Source organism: Argentina silus, assembly GCF_951799395.1.
Source record: "Argentina silus genome assembly, chromosome: 1".
Lineage (NCBI taxonomy): Eukaryota > Metazoa > Chordata > Actinopteri > Argentiniformes > Argentinidae > Argentina > Argentina silus.
Window position 1 is genome coordinate 37633323 of NC_139655.1, and position 17500 is coordinate 37650822.

General features: G+C 42.3%; 2 protein-coding genes across 3 annotated transcripts in view; both read right to left on the minus strand.

Moving 5' to 3' along the window:
• Nucleotides 1-67: 67 nt before the first annotated feature.
• On the minus strand, nucleotides 68-10210 carry scp2a (sterol carrier protein 2a; the record flags this gene model as incomplete). Its single annotated transcript, XM_083692017.1, has 15 exons — nucleotides 10081-10210; nucleotides 9362-9410; nucleotides 9112-9183; nucleotides 8008-8139; nucleotides 7680-7744; nucleotides 7103-7229; nucleotides 6821-6884; nucleotides 6418-6504; nucleotides 6098-6248; nucleotides 5375-5522; nucleotides 4973-5080; nucleotides 2508-2661; nucleotides 1705-1801; nucleotides 1383-1512; nucleotides 68-159 (listed from the first exon to the last, which is right to left on the minus strand). The coding sequence occupies exons 1-15, from the start codon at nucleotides 10129-10131 to the stop codon at nucleotides 68-70; spliced, it is 1527 nt and encodes a 508-aa protein (XP_083548143.1). The 5' UTR covers nucleotides 10132-10210.
• A 5652-nt stretch (nucleotides 10211-15862) lies between these two features.
• The window catches only part of LOC310803370 (abl interactor 1-like), a 34859-nt gene continuing 33221 nt past the window's right edge, over nucleotides 15863-17500 (minus strand). For both annotated transcript variants that reach the window (XM_083668111.1, XM_083668110.1), the window contains one exon: nucleotides 15863-16886. In XM_083668111.1, coding sequence (XP_083524237.1) covers nucleotides 16711-16886 — 176 coding nt within the window. In that variant the 3' untranslated portion in view covers nucleotides 15863-16710. The remainder of the gene's footprint in view (nucleotides 16887-17500) is intronic.

Here is a 17500-nt window from a genome sequence, read left to right on the forward strand (position 1 = left end):
ATGAGTTTGTGCTAATCCCTAATGATCATGTCAAGAATAAGGAGAGATCTTTTATGTCTATTATGTTTCACACACTCACCGTCTGTGGGTTCATCTGTCCCGTCATCAAAGCCAGCAGGTTCTCATCCCCCATGGCAATGGTACAGTCTGCCTTCGTATCTAAAAATGGTACATGAAACATCTTCAATTATCAAATTAAATTAAATTGTATTGGTACCCACACAGAGCCGTAAGTGATGTGTGCGTGTGTGTGTATGTATGTATGTGTATATATATATATATATATATGGGCCCGTTAATACCAATCAATCGCTTGACTGCTACAGCCTATTTGAGTATTGTTGCTGACCATGTGCATCTCTTCATGGTCACAATCTAATGGCTACTTCCAGCATAATAATGCACCATGTCACAAAGCAAAAGTCGTCTCAAACTGGTTTCATGAACATGACAATGAGTTCAGTGTTCTTCAGTGGCTTTCCCAGTCACCGGATCTGAATCAAATAGAACACCTTTGGGATGTCGTAGAACAGGAGATTCCCAGCTTGAAAGTGCACCTGAAAATTCTGCAGGAATTGCTTGATGCAATCATTAGTATAGTGTTCCTAATAAAGTGCTTTGTGACTGTATATGCTTTTGGTAATCTAGCTTCTAGCTCAATAACAATCAAACAAATCAACAATTCAATACAATATATAATAATAAAACAAATACAAGGGTGTAATGTATGTAGCGGTGACGATACTAATTGACAACAGTTGACAGCAGTAGTGCAAGGGTGCAGTGTAAGTAGCAGCAGTAATGACAGTAATAATGGTCATAAAACAATGACAATGGTCTAATGTATGGGGGGAGGGGGACACCACTTATGATTCTCTTCAATGGTGGCACTGAACAGTAGAATAGCAGCTGTGGACTGGCTAGCTGTAATGTACATGTTGTGCCGCTTTTGAAATATGAATGGTAGTGAGTTTCATGGAAAATACCATGCACCATCCAGCAGCATCATCAGGCAGAAGAACAGAGTGTTCTACTGTGAAAAGCGTTTCATTACCGGGAAGAGATGACGACTACCAACTCTACACTTTCCATTTCAATCAAGGTTTTACAAAACATCTGAATATTGATTCAATATAGCTGGAAAAAGCTTTTTTTGTGTGTGTTTGAGTGTGTGTGTGTGTGTGTGTGTGTGTGTGTGTGTCTTGAAGCTTGTGTGCGTGTATCTTCAAGCTTGCATGTGTGTTTGTTGTGTTTAAATATTGTGCTTTTGTGTTTGCATTACATGCTCTTGGGAAATAGAGCACTCTATCCCTGTCATTTCGATCCATTCTCCTTCAGATTACATTCAACATTTGTCAAAAATGTTTCCAGCGAAAACAAACCTGTGTCGTTACTAACGGAGCCTTTGCCATTCTTCACATCAACAATCCACATGGCCTCCTTTCCCTCAGGGCCATCTTTCACCTTGAATGCAAAAACACCTCCGATTTTCTTAACAATCTGTTCGCCCTCCTACAGAGAAGAAAGAGATGAAGCATGTTTACCCTTTTCTGGGAATGTGTGTATCACACCCGGGCAAGACAGCTACCATCATGTTCATATGTGGACAATGCCGCTTTGTGCACAAATTGTCGAAAAAGCCTACAAGAGAGTCATTTCAAAATGGTAAGTGTAAAGTGTGCTTGGTTTGTTCAGGGGCTGTACCTCCTGGAGTTTCTTTTCTATCTCTTGGAAGACAGCGTAGGCTTTGAACCCCTCCAGACCGCTGGATGCACCGGTGGGAACCGCTGCGATCTGGGACCTTGAACACACAGGAAAAGAAAAGGCGCTCCGTTCTAGATGGTTCTCTTTTCTGTGTTTGACAGAGGCTCGTAAGAGAGGTTAGGGTTGGTCATGTGATAAAGCGCTGTACAATGTGCCGTTTAAATCACAACTCTTTCAGTTTCCAGCTGGGGCTCTCTAGTTGGGCTGCAGCAGTGGAGATATCCTGCTGAGAGATGTTGACTTTGTGTGTGCGCCTGTGTGTGTGTGCATAGTCATAATGCTGTAGTTTGACTGAAACTGAACAAACTGTTCCAACAGAGCAGGTCAATGTATCATCTCCAGTCATAAAGTACAGGCTGTGATCTTTCTGTGATTATGTTCACTGCTACGTTCACTAAACACACATACTGTACCCACACACTCGTGCACACACAACCACACACAAACATCAGTGATTAGTTGTATTATTCTTTTGTTCTCTTGCTGCTCCTGTGTTACTAGAAGTGCCTCTTCACAGGCTATGAAATGACAATCACCTGTTGTTAGATTTTAAGGGTTGTGTGTGTGTGTGTGTGTGTGTGTGTCTGTGTGTGTGTGTGTGTGTGTAAGATAAGACAGGCTTTCCCCAGTTAGCATACAATTAAACCCTTTTTGTTAACGCTTGTTCATAAAAGGACTAAGATTTCTATAGAATTAATCTCTCTAGTTAGCCAATGCTATAGTAGAGGCTGGCGGTTGCTCACCTAGCCTCCTGAGTGAAGCCCATCCTGTAGAGAGTGACTACCACGGCCCCCCCCAGGCCTATGTTGTGCTGCAGGGCAACCTTCGCCCCTGGGACCTGCCTCCTCTCTGCCTGACCCCTCAGCTGCCAGCACAGCTCAGCACACTGGGCCAGACCTGAGCATTCATTCACAGAAAGAGAGAGAGAGATGGATCAGTGCATTAGGCCAGACCTGAGCAATCATTCACAGAAAGAGAGAGAGAGAGAGAGAAAGAGATAGATCAGTGCATTAGGCAAGACCTGAGCAATCACAGAAAGAGAGATGCTAACACTAATGCTGGTTTGCTAATGCTGACCAGATGGATAACAGGCATCTGTACCAGTCTGTGGATCATGTCATCATGTCATTTTACAAATTAAAAATAACCCTGGCATAACATACCATCCCATAGGAAAAAAACTATAGGTGGGTAACCTTTCATGATTTACATAAAGACTCTTCTTATAGGCTATTTCAAGGCAATCACTTCACCTGCCATGGTGGGAGGGTCAAAATGGTAGCAATAGACTCTAATGCTAATTCACGTGTTAGCGTTAAAGCTAAACCCACTTTGACTAATGGGCTTTTGCGTTTTCCCATTATCCCAATAAGAACTTCAGAGTAAACACCTTTTCATGCTGCCATGCTCTCCTGCCCTGAGTGCCATGCTTCCAATCTGGAATCCATAGACATGGTTGTGTGAATGTATTTTGTGGAGTGTGGAGAAAAGCTGGGGCTATGAGGGCTAAACACAAAATTAAGAGAATAGAAGATATGAAAATATATGATGACATCAAAACAAATATAAAAAAAAAAGAAAATCAGGCCAGAAGCTCAATATTTCAACCCTCCAGACAGGCCTCCCCTCCTCTGGGCTGCCAGAAGCAGGTCGCTCTGATTAGCCCAGCTGAGGATCTCTACTTTCTCACACTGCTATGAGGATCTCTCCTCTCCTCTCCTCTCCTCTCCTCTCCCTGCTATGAGCATCTCTCCTCCTCTCCTCTCCTCTCCTCTCCTCTCCTCTCCTCTCCTCTCCTCTCCTCTCCCTGCTATGAGGATCTCTCCTCTCCTCTCCTCTCCTCTCCCTGCTATGAGGATCTCTCCTCTCCTCTCCTCTCCCTGCTATGAGGATCTCTCCTCTCCTCTCCTCTCTCTGCTATGAGGATCTCTCCTCTCCTCTCCTCTCCTCTCCTCTCTCTGCTATGAGGATCTCTCCTCTCCTCTCCTCTCCTCTCCTCTCCTCTCCTCTCCCTGCTATGAGGACCTCTCCTCTCCCTGCTATGAGGATCTCTCCTCTCCTCTCCTCTCCTCTCCCTGCTATGGGGATCTCTCCTCTCCTCTCCCCTCCTCTCCTGTCCTCTCCTAACTCCCAGGCGAGGCCAGGGGTCAACACATTACAGCCAGGATTAGGAGCAAGACGAGGGATCAGCAGGCAGAGAAAGAGCTTACTGAGGCACAAGGGGAGAGAGGGATGGAGGGATAGAAATGAATGACCCAGGAGAGGAAAAATAAGAGAGTGAGAGGAATCATAAGGGTGAGTGAAAGAGAATGAGAGACAGACAAGTAGATGAAATGACAGACAAATACAAATAAGGAATTGTCACGATACAAATGAACAGCTACACAAACACACATCTACATACATGAACACACACACATCAGTAGATAAGTCTGATAGGCTAGTAATCAACACGGAGCAGAAAGAAGGTCAAATGGGTTGAACTCTCACCCATCCCCGATCCCCAGGCCTTTGTGTGTGTGTGTGTGTGTGTGTGTGTGTGTGTGTGTGTGTGTGTGTGTGTGGTGGGGGGGGGGGGGGGGGGCTGAGCAGCTGCTACTGAGCCAAAGGAAAAGGAGGAAGAGGAGGAGGAGGAGGAAGAACAGGACAAATATAGGAGGCAGGAGCGGCTTTGCTCTCTGAACCCACTCTGTTTAAAAGCCTCCAGGGAGTACCCAGCCTGCAAATGCCACCACCTGCCTGCCTGCCTCTTACAGGGACAGCAGGGAGCGAGGCTTAGGGGACTTACAGTACAATGGTTTGTCTATGAGTCTAGTACCCCCTGGTGGCCATGAGTAATACACACAGTCACAGTCCAAATCTCAAAAGCAGGGTCTTATTACTTATGCATATTGCATAATGCATATTTATGTAGCCCCGGAACAAGGAACAAATTGCAGAAGATTCCATGTGACATCAGACAACAGACGTGTTATGCCACCTAAGGTGAGGGATGAGCAGGATTGTGCGCTCAGGGGGATGATAGGGTCACGGGGTCACAGGGTCAACAAGCAGGCTGTTTTATGTGTAGTATGATCTTAGCTGTAGCATATGATGTGAAATTGCGATTTGGTCCAGATTTGCATTTCATCGGAAGCAAGGAGGGGACTGAATGTGAAAGGGGGCTTATAAGGTCACAGGGTCAACAGGCTAGGCAAACTGTGTGTACCTGTGGCGCCCAGAGGATGTCCTTTAGAGATGAGCCCTCCACTGGGATTGACCACCCACTTCCCCCCGTATGTGTTGTCTCCTCTGTCGATCAGCTCTCCAGCCTGACCTGAGAACACACAGGGGAGAACCCATGACACACTTACCTCCTACCTTACATCTCATCTCTGCTGAAATCAACAATTGATATGTAAAAACATTCATCAGTCATACTGCGGTAATACATGGAACTAAACATTCAGATATGGTAGTTTAGGAACGACTCGAAAAAGTACCTTCCTTAGAAACTCCTGCGTGTTATTTCAATGTCATCCCAACAACAGTCACAAAGTAAGAATACGCTTTTTATTTTTATTCTTGTGGATTTCAGCGTGACAAGGCACCATTGGACCATTGGACTCACCCTCGGGGCACAGCCCTATGGCCTCGTACGTGATGAGCTCATTGGCCGAGAAGCAGTCGTGGAGCTCAATGACGTTGACGTCGCTGGGTTTCAGGCCAGCGGTCTCGAAGCACTTCTTGGCTGCTAGTTGGGTCATGTCATAACCCACCTATGAGGGGGAAAGAAAAACACGATCCATGAACAAGCAACAACACAGATCAAGTCACCTGATGAATGCATTACTTTAAAAAAGGTCCTGTATGTAACATTCAAGCTTTCTAATGGTTGTGATGACTATGTTTGACCGGTAGTGAACAGGGAATGAGAAAGTCAATTCATTGACGAACGCGGTTTTGGTCCGGAAAAATCGCTTTCTAAAATGGGGTGTTCTAGAGAAGTGGATTCCCCTCTAGTGGCTGCCTCCAATCATGTTTGAATGCAGAAACACAACAGCTAATGTCACTGCAAGTCCATTTCGGAGGGTTATACTATTATTAGGGAGGATGTTGTGGTTTGGAACTTCAAACTGAGTTCTGCCGTTGTGGCAGATTTCAAACAAACCTACTCCCTGCTTGTTTCAACAGAGCTCAAGGGAAAATCAAGAACTCTATCTAGAATGATAAGGAACTTGAAACATAAAGTATTTTATCTCCACGGACCATTTCAACCCGTTCCAGATCTACAAGATGTGTCGTACAATGGCAATGAATCCAGACTGGGGTGGACCAATGCCCCTTTTCTCACCATCTTCATACAGCTGTTCTCCTCAAAGGTGGTGGAGAGGTCTGTCACCATCTCCTGGGCAATAATCTCCACCGCCTGGCCCTCCAGTCCGTGGCGCCTTACAAAGTCCTCGCTGGCCAGGACCGCTGCCCCCGCGCCGTCGGACGTAGGGCTGAGGGGAGAGACGTGTCTGTTGACTCATACTGAAAACAAGGACTGTTGAAACAGAGGCCTGAACCATATGACATCAGTGTAAGAAGATTTGGGGAAAGTTAAAGTGACACACATATACAGTATCTGAACTGAGACTCCTCCCCTTGAGAGCTAACTGAGGTCCTTACCAGCACTGGAGAAGAGTGAGGAACTCAAAGACCTTCCTGGAGTTCATGACCTGGTCCAGACTGTACTCATCCTGGAACTGAGAATACCTGGTGACACCAAACACACCAACAGAACAGACCATGTTGTTCAGACACAGGAGACACATATACACACAGTCCCAATATATGTCAATCATTCACGGTGCTCAAGGGAACATGCAGGTCTTCAATGACACAACGGGTTAATTATGAGATCCTACCAAACTGACAAGACAATCTAACAGTCAGTCAGATACCCATTTATAGTACTGGATCATCCCTTCACTGAAAAGATGTTATATTGCAAGCATAACATCTATTAATGACATGACCGAAATAGTCCAATATATAATTGTTGATTTGTAAAGAGCTAATCAAGTCTTACGGGTTGTTGGTGGAATGCTTGTGGTTCTTCCATGCAATTTTGGCAAAGTGCTCTGGTTTAGTACCTAGAAAGGACCAAACAAACATCAGAATGTGACGACGCCAAAACACACACACACACACACACACACACTTCACCACTGAAACACACCCAAAAAATGTCACACACAACGTGGTGCCCCAGCCCTAATGCACATCATAATCGGACACCAAGAACACACTTTATAGGTCCCGTTCACAGAGCAACTGTTCCCACACACTGAACACCAGTCCGTCTGCTTACCGTATTTCTCCATGTGCTCCCTCCCAGCGTTGCCAAACATCTGAGGTGCTGGCGGGGCTGCCACCATCCCGTAGCGGTTGATCATCACCTCCATGTGCTTGTCCATGGGGTTAGTCCTGTCCATGAACTACAAAACAAAAACAAATATCATGGAGTGATAGATTGCATACAAACTGTGTGTGAACTGTGTAACATCTATTGAGCGGCCATAGGCCTAGTTTCAAGTATTATGTTTTAAGTATTAAGTTTTCTCAAGGTTCTGCAGAATAGGGGAGTACAGCTTCACTGGTGGACACTGGCAGCTGTTCAGACAAAGACACTGTGTTCTGCTTTTCATACTGTATCTCACTCTATTGTACCTGTCCTTCAAGAGTCTTATCGCTTGTGGCAGGGGAGTACATTAGGAGATCTTGGGATTAAACTATTGTAACTTCACTCAAGGTTTTTCGACTTTTTATTTGGTAAAAAAAAAAAAGACCTTCTAAGAATCTTCGTTTTGTCAGTAGAAATTGCTTGTCCTTGTCATTCAGTGGGTTCACCAGCATCCATCACCACATACGGCTGTTGTGTTCTGTACCTTTGCGGACAAGGAGCCCCTCTCCATCTTCTCAAACCCAAGGGCAAGCACACAGTCTGCCAGACCTGTAATCAGTTATTAACACTCCGATTAACAGTCAAGACATGGCAACACATGACCTTAATGTCCCCCTATACCTGTGTAGTGACGTGTGTCCTTATACCAAAGTCCTTATTAAAGTCCCAATTAACAAGTTATTAGTGTGTGAGTGTGTGTGTGTGTGTGTTTGGGGGGGGGGGGGGGGGGGTGCAGAAATACCACATTGCAAACAGTGATTGATTGATTGATTGGCAAATAAAACATGGTTTGTTTGTTTTGTGCTGCTCACCTCCCTGGACAAGCTGGCGAGCCATGAAGAGAGCCGTGGAACCTGTGGAGCAGTTGTTGTTGACATTGATGATAGGGATTCCTGACAGGCCCAGGCTGTGGTAGATGGCCCTCTGGCCGCAGGTGGAGTCACCTTGGAGGTGACAGAGAGAGGGGAGGTTATTTTTATACAGTGGGGCCGTTATATATTTTTTATTGGATAGAGACAGTGGAGAGAGACAGGAAAGTAAGGAGGACAGGGCATGTCAGCAGGGCGTGAGCTGGATTCGAACTCATGCCGACATGCACTATAAGCTGCAGTGCTAGACCACTGGACCACCCCAGGCCACACAGAGAAAGGGGAGTTCAGGGGAGAATTAGACATTGTGTTCTGCATAAAATCTCCCAGTACAAATAACAGGTACTATCTAAATAGGCATGTTGGTGTTATGGAAAATACATTGATTGAACTGTTTGAAGGATATGCACTTTCGTATGACTGATACAACTTGTGTGAATACTGTGATTACATTTTCTCTTGCCACACCTCTAAAGTTCTATAGCCATTGTTTTGAGAAACAGTGGATGATTACAATATGGATAGCGGTGGTTTCGGAGGGAGTAGTGGGGGGAGAGCGAGAACAAAGGAACAGACCCATCTTGCAGACAGGAAGGTGGATAAGTGTGAAATGTTGAATGCCGATTGATTAGTAAGAAAGCGCTGACTGATCAGTAAGAAAGTCTCCCCATTGTTCATTCTCTCCCGCCCCCTCTCACGTAACCACAAGCTTGTCGGTGATAGCCTTGGCGGTGCCTACCATTATGTTTAATCTGTATAAAAGACAGCCCTGATAATCGCCTCTTCAGACTTGCGCTAAACAGACCCCCGGAATTAGCTGCTGTTAGGCTCCTGTCTCTTGTTTGCAAGCAATAAGTACCGGACTCGAATATTATGGCTACTCAGGACTTTATTTCTTGAATCTCACCTCCGAAGAGCTGAAGTACAGAGTGGTAAATCCTAGACATCCACCACATTGGTCACCTTAGATTGACACTAAGTGAGTTCATCACATAACACATGAGTGAGTCTGACTGAATGTGTTTAGAATCAATGACAGTGTCTTACCATACACATAGCCCACACAGGCCTGCTCTATCGCAGAGTAGGGGACTCCAGCGTCCGCCAAGGCCTTCTGACCTGTCATAGGAAGAGGAGGTGACAGGATAGGAGACACTCAGAATGGTGTAATGAAGCAGGGAGCACTGAATAATGTGAATATGTACAGGAGTGTTAGATCATGTTCAGGGATGTGCAAGTAGTTTGACGAATATTATCCATTCATTGCAAGGGACTCAGTTATCAACAGAACAATCACCTGCTTCTTTGGCCATGTCTGGATAGTCTTGAGCTCCTGGTTTCTCAAACTACAGAGACAGAACACAGAGAACATTGTTGTAGGAAAAATCGACTTTGTAGGATAATAATTAAACTGGCTATTTCCATGTGATTATGGGTTATCACAGAGACAAAGAAATAGCACAATGACTGCACAGTAGGGGGTGCTCTGGTGCATCAATACTGTATCACATGTTTATCAGACTAGTGCATTCATGACCCTTGACACAGTTACTATGACCATGGAGTATTGGACTTGGACTTAATAAGATAAGGATAAGATAAGGTTTTTTAGATCCTATAATGTTAATATGACATGACGGCTAAAGAGACTACATCTCCAGGGCAAGCTTCACCACACTGTTCAATTAAACAAGCTAACAGTATCTGCATGTCTTGCACAGTGCTTATGAAAAGCTAAGAAGACAGTAGATAACGCAGTTAGATAACGCAGTTCCATCGATCTCTCAGTGAGAAGCATGGGCCACTAACAAATCAAACACATTTAGTGTTCACGGTTCACGGTTAAAATCAATGCAACATCGATAGAAGACACACTGACAGGCTGAGATTAGTTGGTTTGGAGGGGCTCCGATGGTGCCGGCCAGTCTGACGTGAGAGCTCATTATTTGGTTAGCTAGCTGGAAGGCGAGTATCAAATGTTTCTCGCAATCGATCATAGCAAATGGCAGGATTTACCTTTGTCATTCCCACCCCCACGACAAAGACTCTGTGTTTTTGAGGAGCCATGGTGGATGTCGTCCAGTACCTGCTTGCAGAAAGGCACAATGACAACAAGATCTGGACTCTGAGCTCCAATACTAGTGGAACTCAGCCGACCTACTTCCGGCTTCCGTTCGGTCAATGGAAATGTATGGAAATGAGGATCTCTTCAAAATAAGAGCGCCCAAGTTCAACTTTATTTAGCAAACAAACAAACAATATGCTAATTATCTTTACATATATATATATATATATGTATATACACTACTAGAATGCGTATCAGCTGAGTTTGAGTCTAAAGCGATGTCTTAGCAAATGTTACTGGCTCCTTACTCCGGCCTTACAGCTCAAAGTGCCCAATCTGCACTGTGTAGGACACATGATGGATTGTACAGAACTACATCTCTGGTACCACTCTACTCAGCATCAATCGGGCTTATGCTCCACTCATGCACATGCCCAAAAAGGGTTGCGCACGGCTCTGATCACCAAACTGTCAGGTTTATAAGATGATTTTGTTGGACGCAATCATGTTTGGCACTGAAACAGATGTCTAGATGTGGATCTATACTTTGTGTAACTGTATTGAAAAGTAAATGGTGATGTCAGGATGTAAACACTTTGTCAATCCATTCATATTGAAGCTGCTGTTCGCTTCACTCCAAGATGAATCCCACTATAGGGATAGAATCCAGTTGTCTACAATGCATTTGTTACAGGTTAATTATTTTATAGAGATACATATTGATAGGGTATTGCTAGCCAGCCGTCTACAATGCATTTGTTACAAGCACTAGCCTCCCCTTGGCTCAAAACCAAGCTGGGCAGAGAGGAGGACCTCCTCGCGAGACCAAGCACTCTGAGGACCTGGAACACCAGTATGAGCTGGTGCTGAGGCTGTGTCCTCTATTAGTTAAGACCATCATGGGAACTCTGTCCCTGGATACACCAACAGTAAATACAGCTCATTCCATTACTGTTAAATCGTGTAAATGGAAAGAGAGCCATGTGTGTGACAGGGCCTGTAAGGCCGTCAACCTGGACCCATCAGGTGCTACGGAGACGTGTAACATGATCAAGCTGTGAGGATTTAATACCTATTACTAATGGGCTGGTTTCCTGGACCTAGATTAAGCCTGGTCATAGACTTATAGAATTATATTTACTTAAAACATAATGCACACATACAGACAAAGATAATTAAACTTGAAAAACAGAAACACTCTCTCAATCTCTCCATACATTATCCATTCTCACAACATGCACTTCTCAACATGCCCCTCCCTCCTCCTCCTCCTCCTCTCATCCGACCATTCTCACAACATCCAACACAACAAAACACAATACAACAGTGGAATATTTTTAAAGAATTTTCAATAGAGAGTCTCCATTGAAGGTGTGATTTACGTATTCCAGGACTATGCTTAATCTGTGAATCTTAAACAGTCCATTCAGTCTCTGGTGATCGATCTGTTCCTTTAACAAGGAAGGTGAGCTATTCATTTACAATACCTCCATGAGCTGAGGGAACTCTCTTGATTCCCCCCTCTACACACCCAGCTCCTACACCTTATAAGGAAGATGGACTAACAAGTCACACTCCTGTGAGTAGGTGAGCTGTAGGTGTGATCCCCCCTCCGCCCCCCACACACACACTTATTTTTGGGCCTATGAAGATTTTTTTTCTATTTTACCCGCAATCTTTTTTTTTTTTTTAAATCAATAAATTGTTTGCATTGGAGATTTTCACTGTCCTTTTGGTCATTTTATTTTTTGTGTATGTTTTGATGTCAAAGGACGAGGCACTTTGAACTGTTGGGCCACAGTAAAAGGCCAATAATACTTTGTATGACATCCCTCATGGTTGAAACTCAGTGTTGCTGAGTAGATTGGTAGTAAAGACCATGTTTAGCCTATGTAAAATTACATGTAATTGCACAAATATGTACATTATAATGATCAATATTACTTTTTTGAAATTGTAATACTTTCTGTTAACTAATATTTCCTTTATTCATGAAAATTCATAAATATTGTGATGCCATGACTTTATAGTGATCTATTACCACACGTTTTTATTTTGAAGTCGTATTGTCAGAAGGTGCTGGAGAACACAGCTTCACCTGGCTGGGGTTCCAGCTCCACCCATCAGAATGATGTCCGCCCACCTATGTGCATGCAGGCCCCGCCCATAGTCTCCCAAGTCAGATGTGTTGCCTCCCACAAATTACTTATGTTTCCGGTCAACTGACTGACAACCAATTGGCTGCCGTGTACTATAGACAGAAGGGGAGGGACGTGCACGCACAGGAAATCCGGCTATGGTTATTTCTCCGAGCCTCCTCCTCTGGTTCCTCCTCTGCATTCTGAGCCCCGCCCACCGAAACTCATCATTTGTCTGTAGAAGACTCTCCCTTTTTTAAGTTCTAAAAAACTTGATCATGTTTTTCCAGACGTAGCACATTAGCTGATACAGATGGCCAGAGACTAGTGCCCATATGGAAGAGGATGAAGTTTCATAAATAGAGCAGCTGTGCATGTGGTGATGTGAGAACTGAAATAACTTTGATAGGATTTTGCAGGGTAATGGGTAATGATTTATTTATTTATATATAGTGGAATTACTGAAAATATATGTAATCAGTTATCCTGACCAAGCAGATGCTGGTATCAAGAATTTGCGCAAACTGAGGCAAACTGCTTAAATTAGTAAACTGATTCATCAACTTGTATTTCCATGTACTGGACAGTTTAAAAAACATGCCCCTCTCACTGAACATCGATTAATAAAAAATGCTGTTGAACCACTGTATGTTAACAAGAATCTTTGCTGTTAGTCATTTACTTACTTACTGTACTTAAAAGTAAAATCTGTGATGAGGAGTTGTTATTGGTAGTCTATGCAATAATGTGATAAAGTGAAAATCAATGTGTGTATGAATAGTACTTTGAATAGCTTTATACGAAAAACAATTATGATATGTTATATCGTGTCGCTTGTGTGGCAAAATATCTTCAATATCTTCAACAGCAAAGCCCTTTAGTTCTACAAAAAGTCAACATTCATGGGAAGTAATTCAATTGCCAAAGCTATTCTTGAGACTGCTTTTATCCCAAATCTGAATTAATCCCCCAAAAGCATTGCTATTTGTTGTTTCTGCAAGCTGTTTATTACAAAAGGACTGTACATACATTTCAATGAACACCTTATATATACAAACCAAGAGGAAACAAGACAAATATCAGATTCTGTTCCCATGAACACTGAAGTAACGGATCCCTTCCACATTTCATATAAGAAAACATCAAATCAAGGTGCCTTGAGCTGTGATGCCCTGAAATGCTTACATGTTTAGTGGTAAACATACATAAGTCCATACGGTCTGCATGTAAGTGGTTGTCTCATGATTTTTCTAGGAAAAATATAAATAAATCAAATACACACTGCTACCAAAACATCAACAGCAGTCTCAGACAAGTATTTGAAAACAATAAAAATCAATCATAGAAATGCTTATAGAGAAGAAACCCTCTGTTGGAAAAGTACAATCAATAATTGGATGTATGTTGTGGTAAATTATTCACAATAAAAAATGAAATGCTTTTATGTAAGCATACAGTTTATCCCTGCATTACATTTTGCACTGGCGTTGCTGACTGTTAGCTTGTGCTGCGGTGGCAAAGTGGAGAACGGATAACTGGAGAATCTTTCATTTCTATTTCACGTAAACATGAACCTAGGCTGAACCATCCCTTTAAATCAATCTAGGTATTACAATATGACACCGTTGCACTCAATGATTAATGTGTGACACCCATTTTTCTTTTCTTTTTTTAAAGACAAATAAAATAGTGAATACAGAATACTAATTTTGCCTTAGCACGTTTTGAGTCCACAATGCACTGCTGAATTGCCTACATTCACTATGACAGAAATTATTGAGTTAGGTTACATTCAAGATTGAATGTTTATATTGTAAAAAAAAATATTAAAAAAAAATAATAATCAGGAGACAAAATTTGCTCTGTACTGCTCGTTAAGTAGTACTTTTTTTTTTTCTTAGGTTGTGTTAATGGTAGGTGGTAATGGGTATTGAGCACCAAAGATAAGCACCTTACCAGACAAATTCAGGATGATAACCTATTCTAAAATGTAAATGCAACTACTGGAAAGCTTGAATGCAACCATTTTGTTGCAAATAAAGCCACAGGGCTCCATTTTCAATCCGCTAAATAGCTCCAGCAGTGATCTTTTTTTTTTAAACATTCAGTCTTTTTGGAATGTTAGAATTCTTTTTGTCACTGCTGGAGCCATCTAGTGGAAGGAAAATGGAGACCAAACTGTAGAAATGTAAGTAATATAAAAGCCATGTAAGACAAATCAGTGCAGTTATTCTAACATAAGCCCATGCAAACTTGATTACTTGTTTAACAGATTTCATTTTCAGAAAAGTAAGACAAGCGAGAAAAAAAACTAAAAACAGTATCAAAATGTATCGAGTGTACGAATATCCAGCTTAGATAGATAAACATGAAAAGTGTGAGAAATATTATGCTACATTTCAGTCTGATCATTAAATACATTAACATAAATTAATTTGTAATTCCTAGACATTTTGGTTATGGAAAAGTGAGACAGTTGTAATTACCTCATTATGCTATTTTATGTCATATTTATCAAAATCCAGGAATACGCCTATACAGTACATAGCATTTACTGGGAAAATGACAGGCTGTGGCTTCAATGAAAATGCTGTTATTTAAACATCAGCTTTGTTTGACCTGAAACCTATAAAGCATATTCAATTGTAGCCTAATGATGAAATAACTTGCACTTCTGTCTTTCCTAAGATACAACCCTGCCACTGTAAGACCTCAGTCAGACCTCAGCCAGCCAGTGTTTCTATCTTGCATTGAACAGCACTAAATACAGCTAGTTGACCTACAAAATATGAAATCTGTAGTTTTTTGTTTGTTAATCAGGTCTTGAACTTCTCTCCCTTCCTCCGCTGTCAGCTTTCATGGTTCTGCTGCTGTGCTGCTAGTCCCGCCAAGAGAGGCCCAAATGTGTGGCTCATACCTGGCGAAAAAACAGAACTAGAAAATAATCTAGAATAAATCATTTCATTTGGGGGCCATATGCGATGGCCTACTTCGCCCATGCTTTGGCCCCAATCAGAAAACAATGCATTAACATTGCATTTGTTTTCTTTTTAAAAGGTGAAGCGGGGCATCCATTAAACAATGAATCAATATTATAAAACCATGATGGAGTAAAAAGTTCAAAAAATTCACTTCTTCACATTTGCTGTTTGAAGCAACTTATGCACATTTAAGGAATATTTGCTACAGATGCCTGACAACATAACAAAACATATTAAAACTGTCTTATAAATCAAAAACTCTCTTATAAACTGACAATTGGCTGAAATGAGGGTAAGCAATGGCACTAAAAGAGAGAAATAAAAGAATACCCCAAAACAAAGACAAAATAATAATAAAACCATCCCTACTTGGCACCACCTTGCTTACCACTGACCAATCAAAAGACTCTGATGAAAACTCACAGGTAAAACACTACTGACACCTACTGGCAGCTTCTCACATTACACTATATACAAGTTATATATCAAACAAAAACTTCACCAGATATAAGCAAATTAACGTTCATATCTTTTTTGCATTCTATACTCAATATACCCTTGAACTTCCCATCTTCCCCTGCCCCCACCTCCCCATCCCACCCAACATGAAGCATAGTAAATAGATAATTTTATTTTTTATTTTTACATCTGCAATTGGACATAGACAAAAACAAACATTCGGTCATGTCCTAATGCACTTCTGTATGTTTGTTTATTCTTTCTCTTTTTTACTTAGTATGATTGACATGTTGCTTTGTGAATCAGAGATGCGGGGGTCCTGGAGAGCAGCACAGTCTGCTGGTTCCTATTGTATTTCACGGTAACACACTTCACTTGAAATGTACAGTTATACCTGTAAAAGTAAATAAATGACAGAAATTATGACAAACGTTCTATCATTTTTAAAAACATTTTTTTACTGAACTTCATCAAAGGCGATGATGACATTAGGATATGAGCTGTCATCAACAGTGATACATGACATTGTCACTGTCCAAATTAGTGTTCCATTGCCATGAGTTTTATGGCAGTGCATTTTAAGTCCTTCAAAAACTTGATGAAGGTTTGATCAGGAAAGATAATGACTTAGGCTGACATTCAGTCTAAGTCAGACATTCCCAAACCTTATTGTGCTAAGACCCACCAAATAAAAAAATATTTTTTTCTTTCCACAACCCAGTCTGACACTGGTGTGAGGAATTCCTTTAAATACACCACCTCGAATACACTGAAAACCAGCAGACATGGGGGTCCTCCAAAGCCACGATCCCCTGTATGCAAGTCTGTATGCTGCTTCCTTCTAGGGTAAAAACCTAACAGAACGAAACTGCAGAGATCTTACCAAAAAAACAACAGTATAACAACTTCAAATACTCAGCGTGGCACTTATTCAAAACCAGATACAGTGTTTGTTTTTTTTGTCACATTTCCACATTTTAGCTCAAAATCAAAATGGCTGCCTTTAGTCAGCATAGTGCATAATGGACTCCACGTAGTTTCCGGGGAAGAGGCCGGTGACGCCATTGCAGATGCCCTCAAACCAGCCATCGTCGTTCTTCTTGATGATGTAGATGATGGCGCCCTCCATGAAGGACAGCTCGTCCTCCTTGTCCTTGGAGTAGTCGTAGATGGCCACCACTAGAAAGAGAGGTAGAACGTGGAAGAGAGTGAGGGAGAATCTAGTCTACATGATCGTATCGTACCATAGGTGCAGAAGAAAAAATATATAACTTGCACAATCAGGTCTAAGATTTATGAGGCTAGGATTTACGGGTTAAGCCCATAAAGTGATAGCTCTGGGTGCTATTGAATCTGATTCACTGATTTGGAGAGATAGAGGCTAACATTAGCCTGTAGTGACTGCTGCTCAATAGTGAGACCCTCTGATGTTACTAAGCACAGTGTGTTACCTTGACATGTGAAGTAGCAGGCCAAATGAAGACAGCAGCGTGGCCTAAGGTGGTCCAGTGGTCTAGCACCACGGCCTACAGTGCACACATTTGCCCATGTCGGCATGGGTTTGAATCCGGCCTATGCCCTGCTGACATGGCCTGTTCTCCTTCCTTCCTGTCTTTCTTCACTATCTCTATCCAATAAAAATGTGGGACTGCCCCCCTCAAAAAAATAACCTTAAAAAAAAAGTGAGAAAAAAAAGTAGCCAGCTAGTGCCATCAAGCTCCCAGTGGTGCTCCAGCTAGGGGGTGTCATGCCCCCTGCAAAGATGTTGGCCAACAAGATGACATTTTGTAGCC